This window comes from Triturus cristatus, chromosome 1_2, assembly GCF_964204655.1.
Source record: "Triturus cristatus chromosome 1_2, aTriCri1.1, whole genome shotgun sequence".
In the NCBI taxonomy this organism is placed as follows: domain Eukaryota; kingdom Metazoa; phylum Chordata; class Amphibia; order Caudata; family Salamandridae; genus Triturus; species Triturus cristatus.
This window is the reverse complement of record NC_140580.1, coordinates 334,521,689-334,545,090: the sequence shown is the minus strand read 5'-3', so window position 1 is coordinate 334,545,090 and position 23,402 is coordinate 334,521,689. Positions and strand designations below refer to the sequence as shown.

Below are 23,402 nucleotides of genomic sequence, written 5' to 3'. Positions count from 1 at the left end.
TGAAAAGGAACAAGTGTGTTAAACTTTAAGAAATCACTTAAAAATAGGTGATTTAAACAATGGTGGTTCATCCAGCGAATGCCAAAATGCCTAAAGGGCTGGCAAATACCCTTTAATTTTGCCCCCTACAAGCCTTCTTGGGCAAAAGATCAAATAAACAGAAAAACATGCAATGGTTTGGCTTGCAAAGGGTCTGTTTTGCACACTACACACTAGGCCACCAGCATATTTATCCCAACACCAGGCTTAAATGGACTTTGCAGATGGATGTCTGGAAGCAAGGTTGACATCCACAACCTCAGGCACATTGGAGACCAGGAATTGACGTGAACACACGCCAAAGCACAAAAGTGTTTGCTATACTGACGATAGGATTTAAAGAATTAGACAACCAGCGACTACACAGCGATTTCATATGCACAAGAAACACCCTGACCTGACAGAATCAACTTTAATTCCCTGCCTATTGGCCGGGACGGAATTATAACCAGTCGCAAGTAGGTAGAATCTTCAACGTACCAAATTCGCAAGCCCTGAGGAAGTTGCGGGTACTCCCGGGCGACAAAACACATGTTGGCTGGACCAATGGAAGCAAGAAACTTAAAGTGCAACTAACAAAGAATCTGTCCTGTATCATATTGTTATATGACAATTATTGTTTGATATTTTATGTGTGCTCGGGTACGCAATCCAGGAAGGAGGAAGGATCGGGATAGGATGCGACTCGGTGAGGTAAGTGTGCCTGGGGCCGGGTTTTGAAGGGGGTTAGTTTCTATGGTTTTGAGGGGCTTGGGGTAGTTTTCAGGGTTGGGAGGTGGGTTAGGTTTCAGGGCTGGGGGGTTGGGGTAGTTTTCAGGGCAGGGGTCAGGGTAGTTTTCAGGGCTAGAGGGAGAGGGTTGCGGTAGTTTTCAGGCCTAGGGAGAGGGGGTTATTTTTTAGGAGAGGGGGTAGTTTTAGATGGCAGGGGCGTAGGGGCCGTTGTAGGGCTCAGGGTGGGGAGCTGGGATTGTAGCACTTTTATGGGCTTAGGGGGACACAGTAGTTTTTAGGGTTCAGGGGTCTGGTAGTTTTTAGGGCTAAGGGAAGGGCGGGGTAGTTCTTAGGGCTTAGAGAGAGTTGGGGTAGGTTTTAGGGCAGGGTCGTTTTTAGGATTGGGGGCAGAGACGTTTTTAGAACTTGAGGGGAGGGCGGGCGTTGGTTTTCAGGAGGGAGGGGGTAGTTTTAGGAGTCAGGGCGGGGGTAGGGGTTGGAGGGTTAAAACGTACCTGTCCTTATCATAAATGTCTTTGCAATGAATAATTTGTGGTAGAGGCATGCGTGGTAAAGGCATATTTGTTGTTAAGACTTGCGTTGCTGAGACGGCATGGCACACATATGTGGTTCCATCGCACAAACCCAGATAAATATCCAGCAACTCCAAAAGACTAATATGGAGCTGGGCTTCCACTAAAGACCAGATTCTGCAAATCTCTACCTCCCCCAGATGTCCTCCTAAACCAATCAGTGACGCATCCATTAGGAACATCAGATCTGGGTGGGGAAGTGAGAGAGGGGTCTGAACATGGAACAATTACAGTTGAGCTCACCATGTGCAGTTACCTCCAAAATCTAAATGGTATCTGATTGCTTGCCTTGGAGCGGGCCCATGTGAGCTTCAGATTCCGAAGCAAAGCTCAAATATGCCACCTGACATAGCTGATAAGCATGTTCCAGGAGGGTAACAGGCCAAGAAGCCACAGAGCTGCTCTCACCAAGATCCAGGACTGGGCCTGAAACATTGGGATCATATGTCCTGGACTTGTTGCAACAGAGGTAAGGCCTTGAACTGCGCTGTGTAAATCAGAGGTCCATTAAAAGGAAACTCCTGTGAAGGAAATAGGTGCGACCATTGTTCATTGATTGTGAACCCCAATGATGTCAGGAGTTCACCGCTGTCTGGAAGTGGTCTATTGCTGACTGTGATGAGCCCCCCTTCAAAAGACATTTGTTGAGGTAAAGAAGAACTGTTCATCCACAAAGCCTGAAGATGTGCGGCGACCACCGACACCACTTTCATGAACACCCGAGGGCACTGGTGAGCCTAAAGGAGAGCACCACAAACTCAAAATGCTCCTGGCCTTCGTTGAAAAGCGGGCAATGTTTGTGGGACTGTAGGACATGGATATCAAAATAAAGACCTCGGATAATCCAGGTCGAAGGCAACCATCTAGTTGCCTGGATCCAGGGCAGACAGAACCTTGGCCAACATAAGCATTTTGAGGTTGCCCTTCCACAGGAAGGCATTCAGAGGGTGAAGATTCAAGATGGGCTAAAGCTCTCCATCCTCCTTCATTATGAGGAAACCGAGAGAGTAACAACCCATCCCTAATTCTGTGTCAAGAACTCTCTATCAATGGAAAGTATAACTCGTACCTCCTACATTAGAATGGACAGTTGCTTCTCCGAGAGCTGGTCTTGTGTGGGAATGGGGTGCAGTGGAGCAGAAAGAAATGGTATGGCATAACCATGCTGAACAATCTGGAAGACCCATTTGTCAAATGTGATGGATTGCCACCTTAGGAGAAAGTACTGGATTCTTTCTCTCACAAAGTGGTTCTGCAGCACTAGAGTCAAACTACAGCGGCTTGGAAGCTATTACCATTGGGAAGGTTGGGACTGAGAGGACTGATGGCCTGGGTGAACTGAATGCTGCCTGCCAGATTCATGTCCATAGCCATTAAAAGATGGTGGTGACTCGAGAGGCTGCTGGGAAGACTGGCATTGCCTGTATGCCAAACCCATGGAGTAGTCTTGCTATTTTCTGAACTGGTGAATAAATTGGCAGAGGTTAAAAGACCTAGAGAGCATGCTGTGGCTCTACACCCCTTAAAGCATTCTAGTGCAGAATCAGCTTTGTCGCTGAGCAAATGTGAACCGTCATATGGGAGGCCTGAGTGGCTACTGAGAAATCTGTGCATCATCTCTACGCATGGGGATAGAGCACCACACGGAAGACCTTTGGGTGCATAAGGGCACACCCATCGCATAACTTGCAGGCATACCCCGAACCCAAGCACCAAAGAGATATTTTGTGCATGAGAAATGTCTGTTTTCTGTCATCACAGCATGATTTGAAGCCTGTATTTGTAGGAGGGGGAATCTTTCCCTTCCACGCTATATTTCATTTTGGGATCGTCAAAACCCAATGAAGTAATAGTGGAGCAATGGATTCAAATTTGATGGCACAGAAAGAAAAGAGCTGACGTAGGCACACAGAGGTGGATCTTATATGCGGCTCTGCTCTGTCACTTCTGAGCCAGATGAAACCCTGCCAGGAGACGCACTGCACAGCCTAGTCGCAGGCGGGAGCACTGTTGAGAAAGATTTCCAGATCCTGTCTGGAATTTGGGGAATATTCTAATAGTGAGGAATCTATAATTAAACTGTATCTGGCAGAATACCCGGCTACAAGCATCCTGGGCTAGAAAAACATCATAGCAAAAATATCGATGTCCAAAATATTGACAAGGTAAGTATATACAGGTAAGTATAGATTAACTGTTCTTAAATCTATATCTACTTACCTTGAAGATATAAACATTAACAAGGTACACGGCACAAGGAGTTCAGTATAGTAATCTGATGCATAGGTGTACATACTTAACTGTTTTAAATCTTGGTCGCTAAAAGATTTGCTACACTTTTTCTGTAGCAGGATATTTAGTGTTCGATATTCTGGTACCATACCGCTGAATATGCATGCTGACAGCATAAATTCATCTGCTGAGACCACCATGGAAAGAAACATCACCATTTCATGGTGCGGATACCTTGCGCTGCAAAATAATATGAGGTCAGAACCTGTTCATCAGCTTTCTACACCAACAAAATGAAACTGCCTAGACTAATAAAATAGGTCAGATTCAGAGCAGGGGATTAGTTATGTCCACTGGCATCTGCTGAGAAAAATATTTTTAGTTTCAATCCATCACAAAGCTTTTCAATTACTTAATTTTATTATCAGAAGCAGCCTATTATCAATGTACCACAGAGTGGAGGAGCAACGGACAGTTGCTGCTTTCATTCTAATGAACAAGAGAGTTTCCCATGATGCTTTGGATGACCTCAGAGCCAAGAGGATCAGTCATTTTCTGAGAGTGCCTTCCAACAGCTTTATGAATCTTAAGAAACTAATAGAAGCAGACCTGAATGCACAAGAAAGTGCTTGGGGTGGCATAAAGTCAGTGGCTGAGTTACCAATGGAGAGAACAAATATTGTCAACTGGTATGACCTATTAAAAGACGTAAGGACAGAGATTATGTCAGTCAAATGTCAGGGCCTGTCTGGAAGCCCATCATGCCCTATAACGACAATGCTTCCCAGTTTGGAACCAACATTTCAATTAAAGGTAAGAACACATAAACACATGTTGAGGATAAGTGTTTCCAGACCCATTTCCCACTGAGGACCGCCCTTCGTTTCGGACCACCCATCACCATGATTTTAAAGGCGAAGCAAAGCCAAGGTGCCAATTGAAATTGCGGACATTGTATTACATAACACACGATAAAATAACAAAGATCCCCTGAAGACTGTGGCAAACTCACCTTTTCGTAATACTGCAGTTCATAGTCAAGGATGACTCCATTGGGCTGGTCTGGCTGAGACCACGTGAGGGTGATGGTGTCCGGCGTCCGACTGACCTGGTGCATGATGGAGACACTGGAGGGAGCTAGGGGGAGGACAAACATAGGGAAAGAGCGGGAGAGAAAAAGAAAAACATCGAAATTAAGGGTTTTAAGCAGAGAAAAGTGGGCCATGGTGAACAATTCAATGAAAAATCAGAGTGAAAGGGAGAGGAAAACCGAGAAACATTAGACAATGAAAGAGAAGAAATAGTGAAATAAATAGGCAAAACAACAATAAAAAACAAAACAGAACGAATGGCAGGAATATATCATAAGAGAAATAGAGGTAAGAAATCAAAGGAAGATACAGAATGAAGAGGCAAAAGAGGAAGTCAGAAAGAGAAGGGAGACTTTTACTTTTCAAAATTAGTTTTTAAAACAATGTCTTAAAAAAATTATCATAATAGCAAAAAATGTTCCTATAGTTCCTCAGAGAAGAAGGAGACAGAGTAGTGTAAACGCAAGAGGCTTTAGGAGGATAAAACACACCGTACAGTCAGTGTGGAAAATCCTTATGTCGGATATAAATGCCCTCACACACCCTTGCAGGTGTCATGCTTCATCATTTGGGCTGCTCCTCGTCGGGCCGGCGGTGCAATGCCCGACGGGCATGTATATTGCAATACTGGGTTAGACCCAGTATTGCAATATACATACCACTTGAATAGGAGACATTACACTCACACAAGTGCTCTGTATACACGTTTTTAACTAAGGTAGGAAGCCATCTGAATAAAATTTACCTCAAATAGGCATTCCTTACCCTATTTTAATATCACTTATCTATATCTACATTCATTTGGCCCCATACCCGCACTTCATCTATACGGCAGTCGGATTGAAGATCTCCGCCAAAGAGCCCCTTTTTAGGGAGCCCGTCGGGCATTGCACCGCCGGCCCGACGAGGAGCAGCCCAAATGATGAAGCATGACACCTGCAAGGGTGTGTGAGGGCATTTATATCCGACATAAGGATTTTCCACACTGACTGTACGGTGTGTTTTATCCTCCTAAAGCCTCTTGCGTTTACACTACTCTGTCTCCTTCTTCTCTGAGGAACTATAGGAACATTTTTTGCTATTATTGTATTAGGGCCCTTGTTCCTATTGGACCTCCCATTCCTTTGTGAGTGGAAAACGGCCTCTCCTGTCCCTCCATTTGTCCTGTAAAAAAATTATCGTAACAATGCAACAGAAAACACTGATACAGCACTGCATGAGTCAAGCGGGCTTGTCGCTGTCACAGCTTTACACAATCTCCCCATGTATGACATTTCTTACAGACGTCGGAATTAACCAGGCAAATCTCTCCACTAACTAAACAGCCACGCACCACCACCCACAGAATCAAGAGAGAGATGTCAGGCTGTCACCGCAATCAGGCACATAAGCATCATCCAGAAAACACACACAAGCTCATTTAGAATGTAGCACCGACCGCACTGAGCACGTGGCGGCTTGTAGGGCGACAGCAACCATTTTGTTCACACTGCACACCACCTCTACAGTCATTGATATTGCGCGTGCCTGTCGGCTTCTTCAATGCAATTTTGTCCATTTGTGTAAGGGAGTCATTTATTGATTGAAAATTAAGTATTATAGTTGAGTAAGCACATTTACACTAGCACTGCTTGGAAAATAAGGGCATACTAACTTCATAGGCCCAATTGTGTGTGTAGCAGTAAGTGTGTATTAAGCACATTTCCACTGCACAGTTGGGGAAAGACAACAACTGTGTGTGTGTGTGTTGCGAACGATGTGCATGTGCGTACTCAGTTCCTCATGAATATACAACTAAATTAGGAGGAATGGCCACCATTTTAGGTGTGAGAGTGCATGGGTTTCCATATGCAGGTATCTAAAACATTGCCTTTGTGCGGAGGGGGTTAGAATTACACATATTTGAGGGAGAGTTGTTTGTTCACCGTTCAGGTAATGTCGCTGGTGTGCCCCCAATATCAATTCAACAATATCAATGGGACAGGATATCGAGAACAGAATAGCAAAAATAAATTATCGACAGGTAAGTCTAGATTTTCTACAACAAACTCAACATATATGTACTTTAAGCGGTACACATAACTTCAAAGTACGTAGATGTGGAGTTAGAAATAGTGAATCCATACTTTCCCCATATGCACTTACCTTTCAGTATTTTGTCCCTTGATACAGTAACTTCAGAGTAGTTTATCATTGTTTATATGTGTTAGGATTAGCTGCTTTTACTGCACAAAACACAGTGGTATGAAGATCCATATTTCATAAGAATCTGTGAAATATGGAAATCATTCTAAGGTCCCAGTGTAACATCGAAAATATTTCACGAGTCCCCCCGAAATATGGGTTTCATCATCATAGTGAGAACCCCAAATTGCATCAACATTCTATTCATGAAAGATAAACAAAACATGAATATTCTAATTCCAATCAATATTTGGGGAGAGGATGTAGCCTTACGGCTAGAGCGGTTGATGTTGAAGCTGGGGAACTGGGTTCGAGTCTCGGCAACGACGCTCAACATCCTGTGATTCTGGGCAAATCACTTAGGGCCATATGTAGGAAGCCTAATACCGGTCGGTAACGGCCGATTTTCAGTAAATATCCCGTTACCGACCGGTATTTAGGCTTTTGGTATGTAGGGGGCACATTTCAGGATTCGGTAATTTACCGAATCGGTAATTTTACCGATTCGGTAAATACCGAATCCTGAAATGAGATGTAGGGGGAGTGTGTCGTTGGTGTGGGGATTCGTTATTTACCACCAACTAAAAGTTGATGGTAAATGACGAATAGGTGTAAAAAAGCATTTGTGTGCACTTTGAAGTGTGCAATGTGGCAGTATGTGCGCCACATGTGCACACATGGACGAATCAGGGGTGCAACAGGGTGTCAATGTGACACCCTGCCACCCATGATGATGCCTCCCCCATTACCGATTCGGTATTTACCGATTCGGTAATGGCAACTGGCTTCCCATTCATTCCTATGGGCCTCCAGGCCCATAGGAATGAATGGGAAGCCAGTTGCCATTACCAAATCGGTAAATACCGATTCTAAAATACCGACACTTACTGATTCGGTAATATTTTACCTACTTTACATTTACCGATTCATAAATACCGAATCGGTAAAATTCGGTATTTAAGAATCGGTAAATGTAATTTACCTACATATGGCCCTTAATCTCCCCGTGCCTCACAAAAATGAATGTGTCCTTGTGTAATGAAACTGCTGCTGTGTAAAGCGCTCTGATACCCGATATATTTGGGTCTAGTTTGCGCAATATAAAACTCTAAAAACAAAAAATCAATGACTATTGTTAGCTGCACCTTGAAAAGTGATTATCAACAATCTCTCCTTTCCACAGATTTGATCAGTTTTTAAAGAAACAAATGGTATTTTTCTAAATTCTATATTCTTAACTACATAACTCAGTACTTTTCCCCTCCTTTTATGATAGACAAAAGAGTACAGTCCAGAATTTCACTTATGTTCATTAAACAAGTTTAAATAATGCATTTTTTCAGAAGATCTACTCCAAAATAAAAATATGTTGTAACTCGTACTATATGTAATGTTGGCCTATATTGCCTTCTCGGGGTTCTGGTTCCATTCATAAAACACTTGTGCTTTATTGCTACCCAAACCCCTCAACGGTAATACAGGGCAATATACTGTAGTTGCCCATTACACATTAACATCAGAACATTTTTACTTCAATATGCTGTTCACAGGAGGAATGTAAAATTACATTTCACCCGAAAAACTGCAGGGGAGAGAGGAGGCAAACACAGGATGATCCTGAACAAGAGACACAAAACACTAGGGAAAGATGAGAGACACTGGAAAACAGGTGATGGAGGGGTGCATAGGAAAAATGGGACGCTGTAGTCATGAGCCTTATATGGCGTGAGAGTTCACACTTGAAAAATAACTATTGAAAAAACACAAAAACAAAAAAATACAAGGGGCACATTATTAAGGTGGCAAAAATAAATGATTGGGATTCAATCTTTTGCACAGTAAATTGCAGTTATTCGAAGTATTAGCAGAAAGGCTATGTGAGCACATGTATTTACTTGCCATCAAACGCCTATAAATCTAACAACATGTTTTCATGAGAGCAGGGCACAAGTCCTAAAAAAAGAAGTGGGGAGACTAACCTAGTTAGGCAGTATGCAAGTAATATCATGGCACGGAACATCATGGCATGCGACATCACATCACACAACATCACGGCGCATGATATCACACATGCCATCACAGGAATTGACATCATAGAAAGTGGCATCACAAGCCATGACTTTACAGGAAGTGTCATCACAAGAAGTGACGTCATATCTAAAGCCCTCACATATATGTTTAGCAGGTCTATCATGGGTACGTTTGGGCGCATTGAGAGGATGATAGCACTGTGAGCTATGGAAGATGATATGTGACTTCTACACCTTGCAGTCCCCCAGTTTTATGTTACACATCCTGTACATGCATTTACAAACGTATATAATTTATTGTACATGTAATATGCATGTGTTGATGTAAAGCGCTCTGACACCCTGCATTGGGATGAGTAGGGCTATACAAGAAAAAGTAGTGGTACTTAAATTATTTCAACGCCTCCTCAGGTGTGGTAAGCTCTATATAAATGCAATTTGCTTTGTGTAAATTCTGGCAAAGACCAACACAACTGACATTCTTACAGTGCATGTATATCTCCTAAACAGGGACTAAACAAAGTGAAAAGCTGTCTCTCTTGAGTATGTGTGAAGTGCTAACAAGGTGTGAGCCTTTGTTTGCCCTCCGCATCATTTGCATCAGGTATGAGGCTCCTGACTGCTCTCAGCCAAAAGACTCGAACAAAAGGAGGGCTGATGACCCCTCAAATTCGGCCTTTATGGGCCCAGCAGGAGTCTTGAATAAGAAAGCCCCGTCCCCACCTGCACTTTGGTGCTTGCTGAAAATGGAAAGCAGACAACATGCAGACGCTGCTGAAAGTGTCACGGTGTTTGGAATTTACACCGGACGCGTTCAGCACATTATTCAGTGGGGCCCAAATTCTTGGCAGGGTGGACGGCGTTCACCCTGTGAAAATAGTGGGTGGACGCCATCCACCCGCGTGTACCCCGACTCGTGCTCTGCATGAGAGGAAAGTAAAACAGAAGAATGACCAAGAGAAATTAGTGAACCAATTAGTTGCATGCATTGAAACAACAAGCAAACACATAAACCAACAACTGAAATGTTGCTGTGCCCAGTAAGTAAATACATCTAAGATCATATTCTGACTCATACGAGGCATACCTGCAGATTAATCAAAATTACTACATGATTCTCCATCACCAAAGACTAAAGGGAAAAGAAATGGGCCAATGAAACCATTCATGAAAAACTCTGACCCAATGGACTATTCATCCAAGCAATGGCAATCGATAAAAAACACACAAAAGCCAATGGCTTAATAAATCTGACACAACCTCTCTATTTCCTATTGTACTTTTTGAAGAATTGATAACTTTGAGGCCTTCAGGACAGCTAAAGCTGTCTGTAGCCACACCTTAATGTGACCTAATCACACGCATGAAATAATAGTAGAGTGAATCGCATTTAAAATAGTTCATTTCTGAAAAAGTAATGCATTAAACATGATATACTTAAAAACATCAACACTGAATTAAATACATTCAAATAACAATTACCCCAACCATTCAAAACATTACCCTAACCATTCATTATATTATCAAGTCCTCATAAAAGATAGGGATAGCATATTGCACTTTCACGAGCTCTGTGGATAAACATAGCTTTCAACCCGCCTTTCTCTCATAGTTGCCAGACTCTAAAAGAAGGGGTAAAATGGGGTGTGACATTTTTTTGGCAACTGAACATACAAGTGGCACAGAAATAGTAAGTTCATTTCATCCTCTTCCATTGATGGGGAACAGTGGCAGCAACTTTGAAGCCATTTGCTTCATTTAGGTACTAAACCTGTCAAGGGTAAACATCCTATCGGTAAACACATTTATAAAGATCCCTTTCGCCAAGATGTCTATCGAAGGAGGTAAAACCACCAGGCCTAAAAAAAAATTATAATGCAAATAACCAGTTCTAAGTGAACTGTTAAGTATACAGTTAATGACGAAAGCATCCCAATTTCTCCCAGTACTTCTCGTTGATCACAGATTTTCATTTTAATAAAATATCCTTTACACAGGCCATCCGCAAAAGATCTGAAGCATATTCGCTTTCCAACAAGTCAATTGTCCCAGTAAATGTTCTTCCCCATATGGGCTAACATCCTTGCCCACTTGATCACTGGTTTAATAGTTGTTTACCATTATGTACACCTAACTCCATACTAAGTAACATCTTTTGAGAAGACTGGATGGAAGTGCCAATTTCCTCAGGACTGCAGTTTGGGATAGTGACACTGAATCAACATTCACGTGTCGCCACAGGTTAGCTCTGTATAGCACTTCAGCTCCATATAATTCTAAAGGGGCCTCCACCTAATTTTTGTTTCAGTACCGCTGGTACCTGACCATACTTGAGCAGAATTGAAGGACTTCTTCTTTTTCGCAACGAAAGGTTCACGTTTCTTTGCCAAAACATTGCAGAGCAGTTTGCCCACACCATCCAGCAAGGAGATGGGTCTAAAATTGCTTGGCAGTGACTTGTCTCCTCTTTTAAGGCTTAGCCCTATTGTGTCTAATTTCCAGGGTGGAAGGGTTTCTCATCGATTCCGTCATTGTATTACTGTTGTAGGGATTCTGCACATACACAGAACTATGCACAGGAAACCAGGACTTCGGTGTATTGTGGTGTACCAAAAACACGCCTCAGTGCCCAGAACCCCTATCCGGCTAGCTATAGTTCCCCATTCGTTCTTCATACTACAGCGGAGCTACCAATGATTGGATATCCTAAAACATGCGACTCGGGGCCTCTCAGAATTTGTGGGAACAAGACACTCTTTCGCTTAGATACTCATACCTGTTCACATTTTGAGTAACCAGAGACACTGTATAGTTTAAAAATGTTTATTTCAATTAACATGCTCTGTAATGTAGTATAAGTGCTAACATTAGCAAATAAATACATAAAAACAATATAATCAGCATAGTTACAAATCCATTTAATATGAACGGGGACAGCATATTATAATGACAGTGGATGAAGCCTTATAGCGCTTTACCACACTCCCTGTGCTACAAGCTATGTTTATTGTATCAGTGGAAGACCTCTGGGCTTGGACAGCGGAACGCCCTACCTCAAGTCTTAGATGATAGGATTTACATCTCAGGACAGGCACAGCTCTTCCTCTGGAAAGGTTTTCTCCAAAGTGTTGTTAACTTGCATCTCGTGCCATATTAAAAACACCTGAAAAGTCAGTAGCACAGCTGAGTTTCATGTTATGTCTATATGTGTGGGACGGACCAAAGCCAATTAACCAGTGAAGTTGTTTTCTGTCCTGAACACGATGTACAGAATAGAACACAGAGCACAACCGAAATAGTGAAAGGCAGACAGTTCCCATGTGAAGCAGCACGAGCAGAGGTGTTTACGGGAACCAAGATATGTACTGTCGTGTGCATAAGCGGCAAGATGGCGGTGATGCAGAGCATGAACTAATGCTAACTTAGCAACGTCCGCTGGCACCCTTAAACCCTCACGACATTATAAGAACATGCAAAAAGCGGCACCCTAGAGCTTTGTATCCTGGGCAAAATATAAAAATATCCAAGACACAGGCCTTGACCTTCTTGTGTGCTTCATCAGCTTGAGCCACCTCCTTTGTTCTTTTAAGAAGCAGCGCACACCTGCTCTCAGAAGTCTGATGATAGATGGCACCATTATCATCAGAGCTAATGAGACAACCCATAAAGGGACGAAAAATAGGGAAAATCAGCCAGAATTTGTCACCCTGGACTTGTGGTACATCCTCGCAGTTCCCTTCCCACCAAGGTCTACCCCCCTTACTTAGGTGAGCATGTAAGTTCGTCAACCACTGCTTCTCAAAATCAAAGGGCATTTCAAGGGATTTATCCCACAATCCCACTAGATCCTACACCTGTTTTGACACACTAGACGCATTTAAGGTTTATTCAGGAATAACATTGAAGCCGACCAACGACCAGTCTCTAAAAATAAAATGAGCAGATTGTGGCCTCTTTCTGTGCAGATATCCACACAGAATTGGCTCACTTTATACAAATATGCCTGGCCCCGTAAAGACTAATCTAGCCTACTCTATGACATACCTCTTTTAAATATGTAGAGTGATTTAAAATTAGGCATAGCATAGTAACAGGACTACGGATGGCGTCTGCATGCTTGGCTAGTCTCATGCAGATAACAAAATCCTACACATCTCAAGTAGGCAGTGCATTTTATTTATTAGAATCACATACGGCAAAGAGAGATAGGGATGTAGTGTAAAAGAGGAAAATTGTTCTTTGATGCATATCAAATACTGAGAGACAGAAGGGAGGAAATGAGGCAGTGATGTACACAAGGATGGTGGAAAGGCATAAAGGCAATAGGAGAAGGGGATACACAGGCTCCATGTAGGTGTGAGGATTTCTGTCTGAGGCAAACGTGAGTGAAATGGAAAGTCAACAAGTGAAAGTGAAAATAGTTTCATATGCTATGCAGGATCACTGAAGCAGAAGGTTCAAGTGGTGTTCGAGGGAGTGCTCTTCACAGCCGCTGTCCCTTGCTAGTTCACACTGTAAGTGACCAGTCTCAGGAGCAGCCTCAAAGAAAGGGCGTCTGTGTTCTGGACGGCAGAATGAATGTGATTGCCAAAGAATACCAAAGAGGCTTGGGTTGTCCTAAGTAGGGCCAGAAGGTCGTTTAGTATATACTGAACAAACCCATTCCAGTACAAAGTAAGATATAAGTTGCCCTTTATGTTACTCGTAAACATGCGCGTGCCATGAAAGTCAGAGGCATCACATCCAAGAAGTCTTTGCCAAACAACTCATCGAGTGTTTCACTCTTTGAAGGAAAAGTCATTCAAAACAACAACGGGAGCTCAGCAAATCGCGCTGGATAAGAATAACCACATCCATCTCAATCTTCTAAAAATTCTCCTGGATTACAGCAACTATGTCCTTCGCAATCTTCTGAACATCATGTCAGAATTTAGTGACTGTGGACCTTATTTAAAGTTTGGTGGGAGTGACACTCCATATAAACATGACAAATATACCATCAACTGTATTACAAGTGCCATCGGCCTTAATGCTCTTGTAATAAAGCGGACGTGACATCTGCCACATTTGTGATGGATTATCCCATCAGCCAATTTTCTGAAAATGGTCCCAGGTATGAAGACTACGTCCTTCTCAAGCTTCTGAAAACTGAGCTGGAAATCATCGAGGGGGTCCTTCTTGATATTCTAAAAATGATCTGAGGGAATAGTGACTATGCCATTCTCAATATTCTGAAAATCACGTCAGAATGTCACTACTATGCCCTTGCCAAATGTCTAAAAATGATTCCAGACTGCAATGACTATATCCTTCTCAAGCTTCAGAAAACTGACAGACAACAGCAACAATGTCCTATATATTCTTCTAAAATGGCGAAAGAGGCAATAGGGGTTATGTCCTTCCTAATCTTTTGAAAATTGTTCTGGACAATAGTGACTAAGGCATTCTCGTTGCTCTGGAAATAATGCGGAACATTAGTGACCGAGTCCTTCATTAAAAAAATTGTACCAGACGAGTGACTTTATCCTTCTCATTCTTCTAAAAATGGTAAGGTAAGAAGAACTATAGTGAATGTGCCTGTCTGAAATCTTTTCAAAATGGTGGACAATAATAGGGACTATGTGCTTCTCAATGTTCTGACATGGTGTCAGAATGTAGTGACTATAGCAAGTCAAACGTCTGAACATGGTTCCGGACAACAGTGTCTACGGCATTCTTAATCTTCTGAAAATTCTACTGTACAGCATTCACTATGTACTTCTTCTGAAAATGGTTCCAAGCAATGGGGGGGGATGTCCTTCTCAATGCGCACTGTATAAGCTAAAAAAACAGGTAGCATACGGAATGTACTTACAAAATGATGAGAAAGTCACTATCCTTTTATGAAACCTGTTACATGAAAAGATGAGCTGCATTTGTCATGATAGCACCCAATTAAACACATTGTTCATGCTTGTACCCTTGGCACCACTTTACTAGATACAAGTGTTATTAGATGCACTCGCTGTGCCCGGGCGTGCTGCTGATACCAGCGTTCGAGTTTAGGCTCATCCCACAGCCCAGAAATTGCTAATAGTGTTGTCCTCAGACGCTGTAATCCATTTTAGCATCGCAAACCAATAATCTTTATCTAATTACCGTGCCCTCCTGTGTAGTGCTAGAGGGAGAAAGGCAATAACACGGTTTTAGCATCAGCGAGGGTCTACGGTACATTAGAAACGATCAAGAGGCCATAGTTCAACTCGCATCAAATCTTGTTATCTCTAATTTGAATATTTTTAGAATGTGGTGCAGAGGAAGTATGGATGGATGAGGACACAAGGGAGAAGGACGTCCACGCTCCTGTTGAAAGAAGGAATTACACGTCTTCAAACCATGAAAGTAAATTTGTTACCAATGAAGAACCATGGTGAGCCATGTCTATCAATAACTCCCCGGTCTCTTTCTGGAGCCGCAGCACGGACGGCAACCCCTTTCAATAATTGCTGATTGCATTGTGTAGCTCCAGGTGCCGAGTTGGGCTAGACCCCTAGGAAGCGGATCTATGTCGTTAGCAATGATCAATAAAGTTGATTGTTATGTCTCTGAGGGAGTCAGGCCTCTGCCCCATGAGAAATCCGAGTCAATGACTGGACAACAAATCTTACTCATGTCAACCAATCTGAGCATGTATAACAACAAAGCACCCACCAATTAGAGGCTAATACTGAAACATTTGATTACTGTGCTTTAACAAGGCTATAATATTGATCTGGCTTTTAACATACAAGTTGCTGAAGTACAGGGGAATAAGAGACCATCTTTATTGCTCGTTAACAGAATTTTTGCTGGGATAGGCACATTTGATACAATTTTGCATTATTGAAGGGTCTCATGACGGACAAGTCAAATTCACACATTTAATTGAGCGTTCTCCTTTACATCTTGAGAAGTAGGCCTACCCCTCTTAATAATTGAGCCTCCCTGAGATAAAAGATCACTATCTCACTGTTCCACAAGTACGCACCGCATTTTAAGACCAACGGTGAAGATCAACACAAACAAGCCACGCCAAGTGGTCGCAAATGACCTTTTCATGCATGCAGACCGGTCATAATAGAATCTCTTCCAAGGGTGGATCAATAAAGATGTCAGATGGGTAGATCTTTTTCTTGCAGCAGTGACAACTTGCAAATGCTGCTGGTATCAGGACACACTGCACAGATTTAGCTCTCTCACGTTCCGTCAAAAGATACTGAGTAGCGGTGTGCTGAATAGCGTATTTCTTTAAAAACATAACATTTTAAAGAAATTACAGGAAATTATGAATACATGTCTTGAAATACACTTAAGGGCATTTTGAATCAAAATTGAACCAAACGCATATCTTTCTTTCATTTAAAGGTCACTCTTGAGACTGGCAAGGGGATTGATTCAAGGACAAAATGTCACCCATAACACTTTTTCTGCAGGAATGAGTCTTTTGCAAGGCATTTTCTAGTCGAACCAGTCCTCGAAGCAAAAAAAAAGTGTGTGAAATTACGTGTATAATTTTTTAACTAGATATAATTTACATAATACAAAAGTGCACGATTTACACTATTGTCACCAAACAAATTGCATAGGCCCAATATTAAGCATATTTTGACCCTCCGTTAAGCGCTAAGACGCCTGGGGAAGGGTATATGAAACAAATGCTTTGAAAAGAGTGTTTGAGGTTTTTAGAAGTAAGATGAACAAGGCCATTTAATCATACATTTCACATCAATATATGGAAAACATATTAGTTGACTATTAACTAATAAAAACTGGAGGCTCACCAGGCAAAACTGGTGTATTCTACTTGCTAATGTCTTGATGCAAAATGCAACTTAAATATTGTACTGTATTCTAATTGCATGTTTATATGAATACTACCACTTACAAGATGTTGAAGTGTTTTATGATAGGTAGCATGTTACTCTGTAGCCCAAGGTTAGTGGTTAATCCAGTGATTGTTAATTATTGTTGATTACTGAGTTAGTCTTGTGTCTGAAGGAGGGCATTTCCTCCACTTTCAAGAGGTGATGTGTTACCCTTATAGGAGGTAAGTGTAATTTTTAGAGTGAGCTATTATAAGTGGAAAAACAGGGGTGAGGAAATGGTATCCTGCAACTAGGCTTCCCCACTTCCACTTTATTAAAAGGTTTGATTTATTAAGTATTGTTTGAAAATGCATTGCTCGCGATAAGTTATTGTTGAGATAAAGACAACGCTACTCAACAATAAAAATAACTAAATATAACCAAACTCTTCAGAATTGTCCATCACACAATTGTTAAAAGCTATCTGAGCCTTTGTCAAAAAAAATAAAGACACACAAAAAAATAACATTGTATTTGTGCCAGCAAAGAACAGCTGTACAAATGTAAGCTCAAATTCTTGAGGACAGTTTGAATGGCAATACAGCTGCCAGCAAGGGCTATAATTTGACGTCGAGGCCTGCTGGATTCCCCCTTGTGTCGTTTTTTTTTTTTTGCAGTTTTATATAACGCGAACTCGACCCAAAGGTATTGGAGCGCATTCATTACATGAGCGCCAGTTACATCACACAATGACACATTAATTTTTTTGTAGGCATGGAGCAATTAAGTCATTTGTCCAGAATCACAGGATGTTGAGCTGATGCAGAGACTCGAACCCGGTTCCCCAGGTGCAAAGTCAGCAGCTCTGGTTCTTATGTCACATCCTCTTGCACTCGTACTGAATGGTTTACTGATACCGGTGCTTAAAGCAGTGCTTAATTTGAGTTGTGACTGCACATGCTGGGCACCAGCACTCATTCTGTGGGCAGGAACCTATTTGTTATTGTAACACTTTGATATAGAGCAAGTAAGAAAAAAGCAGGAAGGGCACATATAGGATGAAGAGAAAGATAGGAAAACAGTGACAAGAGGAGAAAAAAGACATGAAAAACGTCCTGGAAGAGCAGGATAAAGGGTAAGAGAGTGTAAGGAGGTGAATTGAAGAGTCTTGAGGTGGAATTAAAAGTTGCCAGCCTTGGTATTTGGCAACCCTGACATTCATCAGAGCTGGCACAGGCTTCTGAGCAAAACACTATGGGCCCTATGACTTAATTTATTTTACAAATTGAGCAGTGGCTGAGAAGCAAGCGGCTTGAGGCTTCTCTGACAGGAAAAATACGCCATAGATATCAAAATCGTGATGTGGAATAGAAAGAAATAAGACTTCTGCATGCAACACAATGCTGCACATAACTTTCCAAGAGGTACAAATCCTACAATGATACTAATCATAGTGAATTTGGGAAAAAGTGTAGATTGTTCTTCTAGGACCACACTTAAGTGGTAACTGAATGTAAATTAGAAATTAGGCCTCTGGAAGGCATTTTTGAGGAACTGTCCATGAGGAAGTCCTACGGCCTGGTTAACCTCTTTGCAGAAGAGTTTCTTTCTGTAACCCCCAAAAAGCAAAGGATCCCCTCCCTCCTGGAGTCAAAATTGCAAAGTACCTTTGATGTCCTTTGAGGTGTCCGTCTCCAATCGGCCTTAGCATAGTAGTGTTGCCATGGTCTTGGACCAGTTTCAGGCAGTTCCTGCCTGTTACTTATTTCCCCCAGACTGAACCAGACACACACTTTGTTATCTGGTGTCAGCAGGAAGGTGGAGTAGAATTGGAAGTCTCTAGTCAACGAAAACACAAAACAAGGTCACAAAAAAGGGACAGGCTGCCCCACTTAACTACCTGTTAACATATGCGGTATCCGCCTCCCCTCCTTACTCCACTTATTTTCATTCTTCTAGTTCTCCCCTCTTACCGCACTGTTCTGCCTCCTCCCTTCCCCTGCCGCACGCTTAGGGTGTGGTCTCCTTCCCCTCTTCCCCCCCCCCCCCTCCGGGGAATGCTCTACGGCCCTCAGACTACATTTTTTGTGGCATGGTTTGGTTATGGTGGGTGGGTTCTGGGTGGGATTGGGAGTTGGGGGGATGTTGGGTGGGCACCGCTCCCCGAGGGTAAAGTATCTTGAAGGATGGTTACGTAGTACATAGCAATGTGCATGGTTGGTGGCCTTTCAGGCCGACCTGATACATTTTATGAATGTATTGATAAATATACTACACTATTTACAGGTTCACACAAAACGCCTGCGATGTCTCCTCTGCCCTATATGTATTTAATGTGATTAATGCAGTTTGTAACTCATTGCTCCTTCTCATGAAAATTCTTAATAAAGTTTGTTTTAAAAAAAAAAAAACATGTGGGGTATCCTTGCTAGGAAGCAATGGGGCAGAAAAGGGCTTGTGAAAACCCAAAACTACAAACGGACCCTCTATCATCTCTCCATCGCACCTTAGATTCTGGCCCATTAGAAATAATGCCAGGAACATCATTGGGAAGCTATGCAAGTCACATTGATGACCAGATATCTCTCCAACATCCATCTCAGGTACCACTTGGATTTGTGAAATCAGAATGCATTCCTGTGTAGCCACAGTTCGATAAAATAGACACACTCCCCACACAGCTCTTGAACAAGGAGGTTGCATAAACGTGTCATCGATGTCCAACATAGCTATTGACCCAGTTTGAGGGAACTGGCAGACCAATTTAAGAACAATAGGTGACACTCCCTGGCATATGACTGGTAAATAAGGCTTGTCCTGCTCTTGTAGCCTGCTGCTGCCACCCCTGTCAGTCCTCAGGAGTTCAATGAGTTGACAACAAGCATATCAGCAAAAGGTGGGTGCACATTATGTGTGCCCCCAAGACAACAGACTTTTTCACTGGCTTGCAATCCATGTTAATGTTAGCCCTCTGTGCACTTGCACGATTGTCATGTGTGCTGAGGCAAAAGGCCCAAAACCTACAGAACTTGCTAAGGTGACCTTGAGGCAGGGGATCGTGCTCTCATGCAGGGATTATTTCCAACAGGCAGTCATTGGGTCAGTGTTTTGAACAGTGATCGCTACACACAGTTGTCCAACTCCTCGAAACACTGACATGGGAACAGCCCCACAAGCCTGTCTGTTCACGCGCACTTCTGCCATAACCTCAGCTGGCGCTCATCCCCAGGATGTATCCCGCAGATAAGAGCCCTTTGCTGTTAAGAATGCCTTCGTTCTGGATTTGCAATCACAGCATCCCTCATATCCTACGAATCGAAGCCGTATAATCAGGATAACCCCCTGGCGCCGCGACATGCCCTGCGTGCAACACTGGGCCTTGAGGGACCGCGCATCTCAGACAACTGCCAACTGAGAAGGGAGGTCCCTGCTGGAGATTCCCCTCAACTGAGCTTCAACCACTGAAGAAATATTGTTCTGCCGAGGAATGCTCGTAATCCCAAGAGGAACGGATACGTCACGATGCAGATGAGTATTTTACTGAGGATAAACCCACTTTTGTTCTCTAGCATCATCCGATGAACACCTAACATATGTTTTTAATCATAGTTAAAGACGATTAATATTCACTGATCCGCGCAAAAGATCCTTACCACTGACTTGTGATCTGCCATTTGCCTACTATGCTAGGTACAACCCCTCATTTTTTTGTACAACATTTCTGTTTAACCCCTTCCCCACTCATGACGGAACCGCTCCGTCATGAGCCACGGTCGCCTTGTGCTCATGACGGAGTGGTTCCGTCATGCGGAGTGGGTGGAGTGGGCGGAGTCATGACGGAACCACTCCGTCATGAGCACAGCTCAACCGCGGCTCATGACGGAGCGGTTCCGTCATGAGCACCGCGCCACCGCGCTGCCCCCAAACCCCCCCCAGCGCTGCGGCGGAATTCCCGCCACAGCGAAAGGGTTAAAATGTTATGGCTGTTGACAACTAAATTGATTGCATCACTTCCAATCCTCCTGCTTCTTCTCTTCCCTCACCCTGCTGATTCTGGTCTAACCTTCCTGGCTGCATGTCTCAATAGCCATCACTATTTTCACAAGGTCCATTTTACTGGACCCGCAAGTTTTACCCTTGTGCAAGGTTTGTGAACAAAAGGTGCCCTAGTGATCCCTTCACTAATCTAGGTTATTCTTCAGCTTTGTTTGAGCGAGGGCTAGCTTCATGTCCTTTTTCCTTGCTTCGGTTTGCCTTCAATGCTGTGCAGCTAAATAGACCAGCATTAGCTGCAAGGGTTTTAGCTTGGTAAATGCCTATTTTGTTTTGTCATGGCTTTGTAAAACTTAATTATTGGGGGAGCCGCCAGAACCTGAACAATATAAAACAATGTTGGTTAAAATAAATGTTTTTAGTCTCAGAAAGCTCACAATGCCGTAGACGTTCGTGGCACTGAAGGGAACTACTTAGTGGGGATGGGGAACACGTGAAGGGGACGAAGGCCATCTCTCACAGTGAAGTTAGCCAATGGGTGAAGGGGTCTGACCCACTGACCCAAGCTGTGGGTTGTAGAGGGTGGAAGAAAAATGAGAATGGCACAACAACAAGAGTTAACGTCACACTCAATTTTTCTATTCGCCAACAACAGTTCGTTTTGATTGAATCCCTAGTGGATAAATCTTTGATTCTGCAACAATGGAAAGTTTTTAGCCACTGGGAATGCAAGATGACTCAAATAGAGTCTAAGGAAAAACTGTACTCCCAAAGAGTAGGGGCCATCGTACAAATTTCATAAAATCTGGGGCAAGGGGTAGGGAATACTTTTCATAATTGTTTTTTAGGTCTCGCCTGACCCAGCGCATGAGCTGGTCTGACAAGACATATTGAGAGGACTCCAAAAAGTGCTACCAGGCCAGCCTAGAGCTACAGTGCATGTGCACGTTCATGCGCGCCGCCCTTGACCGCGATTACTTTCACTTTTGCTGCCGCTTTGATGTATGATCGCGATCACTTTCACATTCGTGGCAGCACGGCCGCTTGGCATAGCCAATAGGTCTCACTTTTGGGACCTTATAAGTATTTAGTTATGCAACTGTTGCATGGCTAAACACTTATAAGGTCCCAAAGGCGAGACCTATTGGCTATGCCAATGCTTGTTTTTTGGGGGGGGGGGGAGTTTTAGATGTACTGTGCTAGATTTTTAGCTAGGGACATACCAAGAAACAGGGCTGCTAATTTGACATGTTCGGGGATGTGTATCTATACAATTCTTTATTCCTTTTTTTTTTTACCTACAATGATGACATTGTCTTGATGAATTGTAATATCTAATACTCGTTTCTATCAGTGATTATAAATAAAGGATTTAAAAAAAAGAGAATGGCACAACAATAACAATTAAAAAGAGGGCAGGGCGAAAGCCCCTATAAGTACATATATAACATGTACATAATTTGTTTTTAAAATTCAAAGGTCTTGGCTAATGCCACACCTACAAAAGAGCATAGTAAAAATGCTAAAAAAAATGTTCATCAGAAATGAATGGATGGTGATAGCTCCAAAAATTCATTGTTAACTTGTCGGTTTCATACAGCTGTGATAGTATGACACTTGGCCTGATGGATATTTTACCAGAATATTGAGAATTTAATATGGATCTGCCAAAATAGTGTGGCCAAAATATCGACTAGCACAGAATCATGAAACTACACGTATACGTCTCTACATGGATTCGTACAGATGTGCTATTCTTAACTCCACATCTATGTGCCATGATAATATATGTTGTCATGGTACTGTATGTTGCCATGATACGTAGATGTGGAGTTAAGGACAGTAAGTCTGTAAATCTTTCTATATTCTTACCTGCATGATATTGTGTTAGACAATACTTTGGCCTCAATATTTCGCCAGATCCGACTTGCTGGTGAACGCAAATTCTGTCCTTTTTTTAAATAAAAAAAGAAGAGCATTATCGTGACATTTTTGCCCTACATCCATGTTACATCTCTTGGGCCAATGGAGAGGATTTTTAGACAAATATTCATTGTCTGTGGGAACTGAAGGTGGTGGGAAACACATCTTTGCTAGCTCTTCAGGGGCTTTTGTACGTCTAAACAGCAAAAAAGGATGAGCAATATGTATATGCTCGTGCACACCACTCGCGCGTACGGTCTAGCTCCTCCTCTCGCCTAGCAACTTCTATACAGCCCTCCCAGTTGTGACACCAGAATACCACTTTTTGTCTGATTTACAAACATCAAGTAGCATCCTTGTACATGTCGGGCTCAGAGTCCCTACTTGACGTCCAACCTGTCTTTAAGTTCCACTTTAAATATAGGACAGATAGGTGGTGAATAGGGAGCTACTTACCCTTAATGAATAAGGACTGATCAATTGAACAAGGTGCGTGCTTTGGATGCAGCAGAATTGTTCGGATTGACTGAAGAACTGTGATGTATGAGTACAATGCTGAGCCTACTAATTCAACACAGAGAAGGAAGTGGCGGCTAGAGTGAGATGCAGGTAATGGGTACGCTGTGGGCACGGACACTCTTCTTCAGGGAGTGAGGCTTATTTTTCATAATCAGACTTTAGCCCAGAGCAAGTGAGAGAAAAGTAGAAAATGAAGAAGGAAGGGGAAAGATGGGAAATCAGTGACAAGTGGAGAAAGCGGGGACAAAAACAGGCATTGGAGCA

The 23,402-nt window shown here is 42.7% G+C and overlaps 1 protein-coding gene across 5 annotated transcripts in view; it reads right to left on the bottom strand.

The window, feature by feature from the left end:
- The window catches only part of EPHB2 (EPH receptor B2), a 776,297-nt gene that overhangs the window by 128,167 nt on the left and 624,728 nt on the right, over positions 1 to 23,402 (bottom strand). For all 5 annotated transcript variants that reach the window (XM_085603935.1, XM_085603938.1, XM_085603939.1 and 2 more), the window contains exon 6: positions 4,588 to 4,712. In XM_085603935.1, coding sequence (XP_085460061.1) covers positions 4,588 to 4,712 — 125 coding nt within the window. The remainder of the gene's footprint in view (positions 1 to 4,587; positions 4,713 to 23,402) is intronic.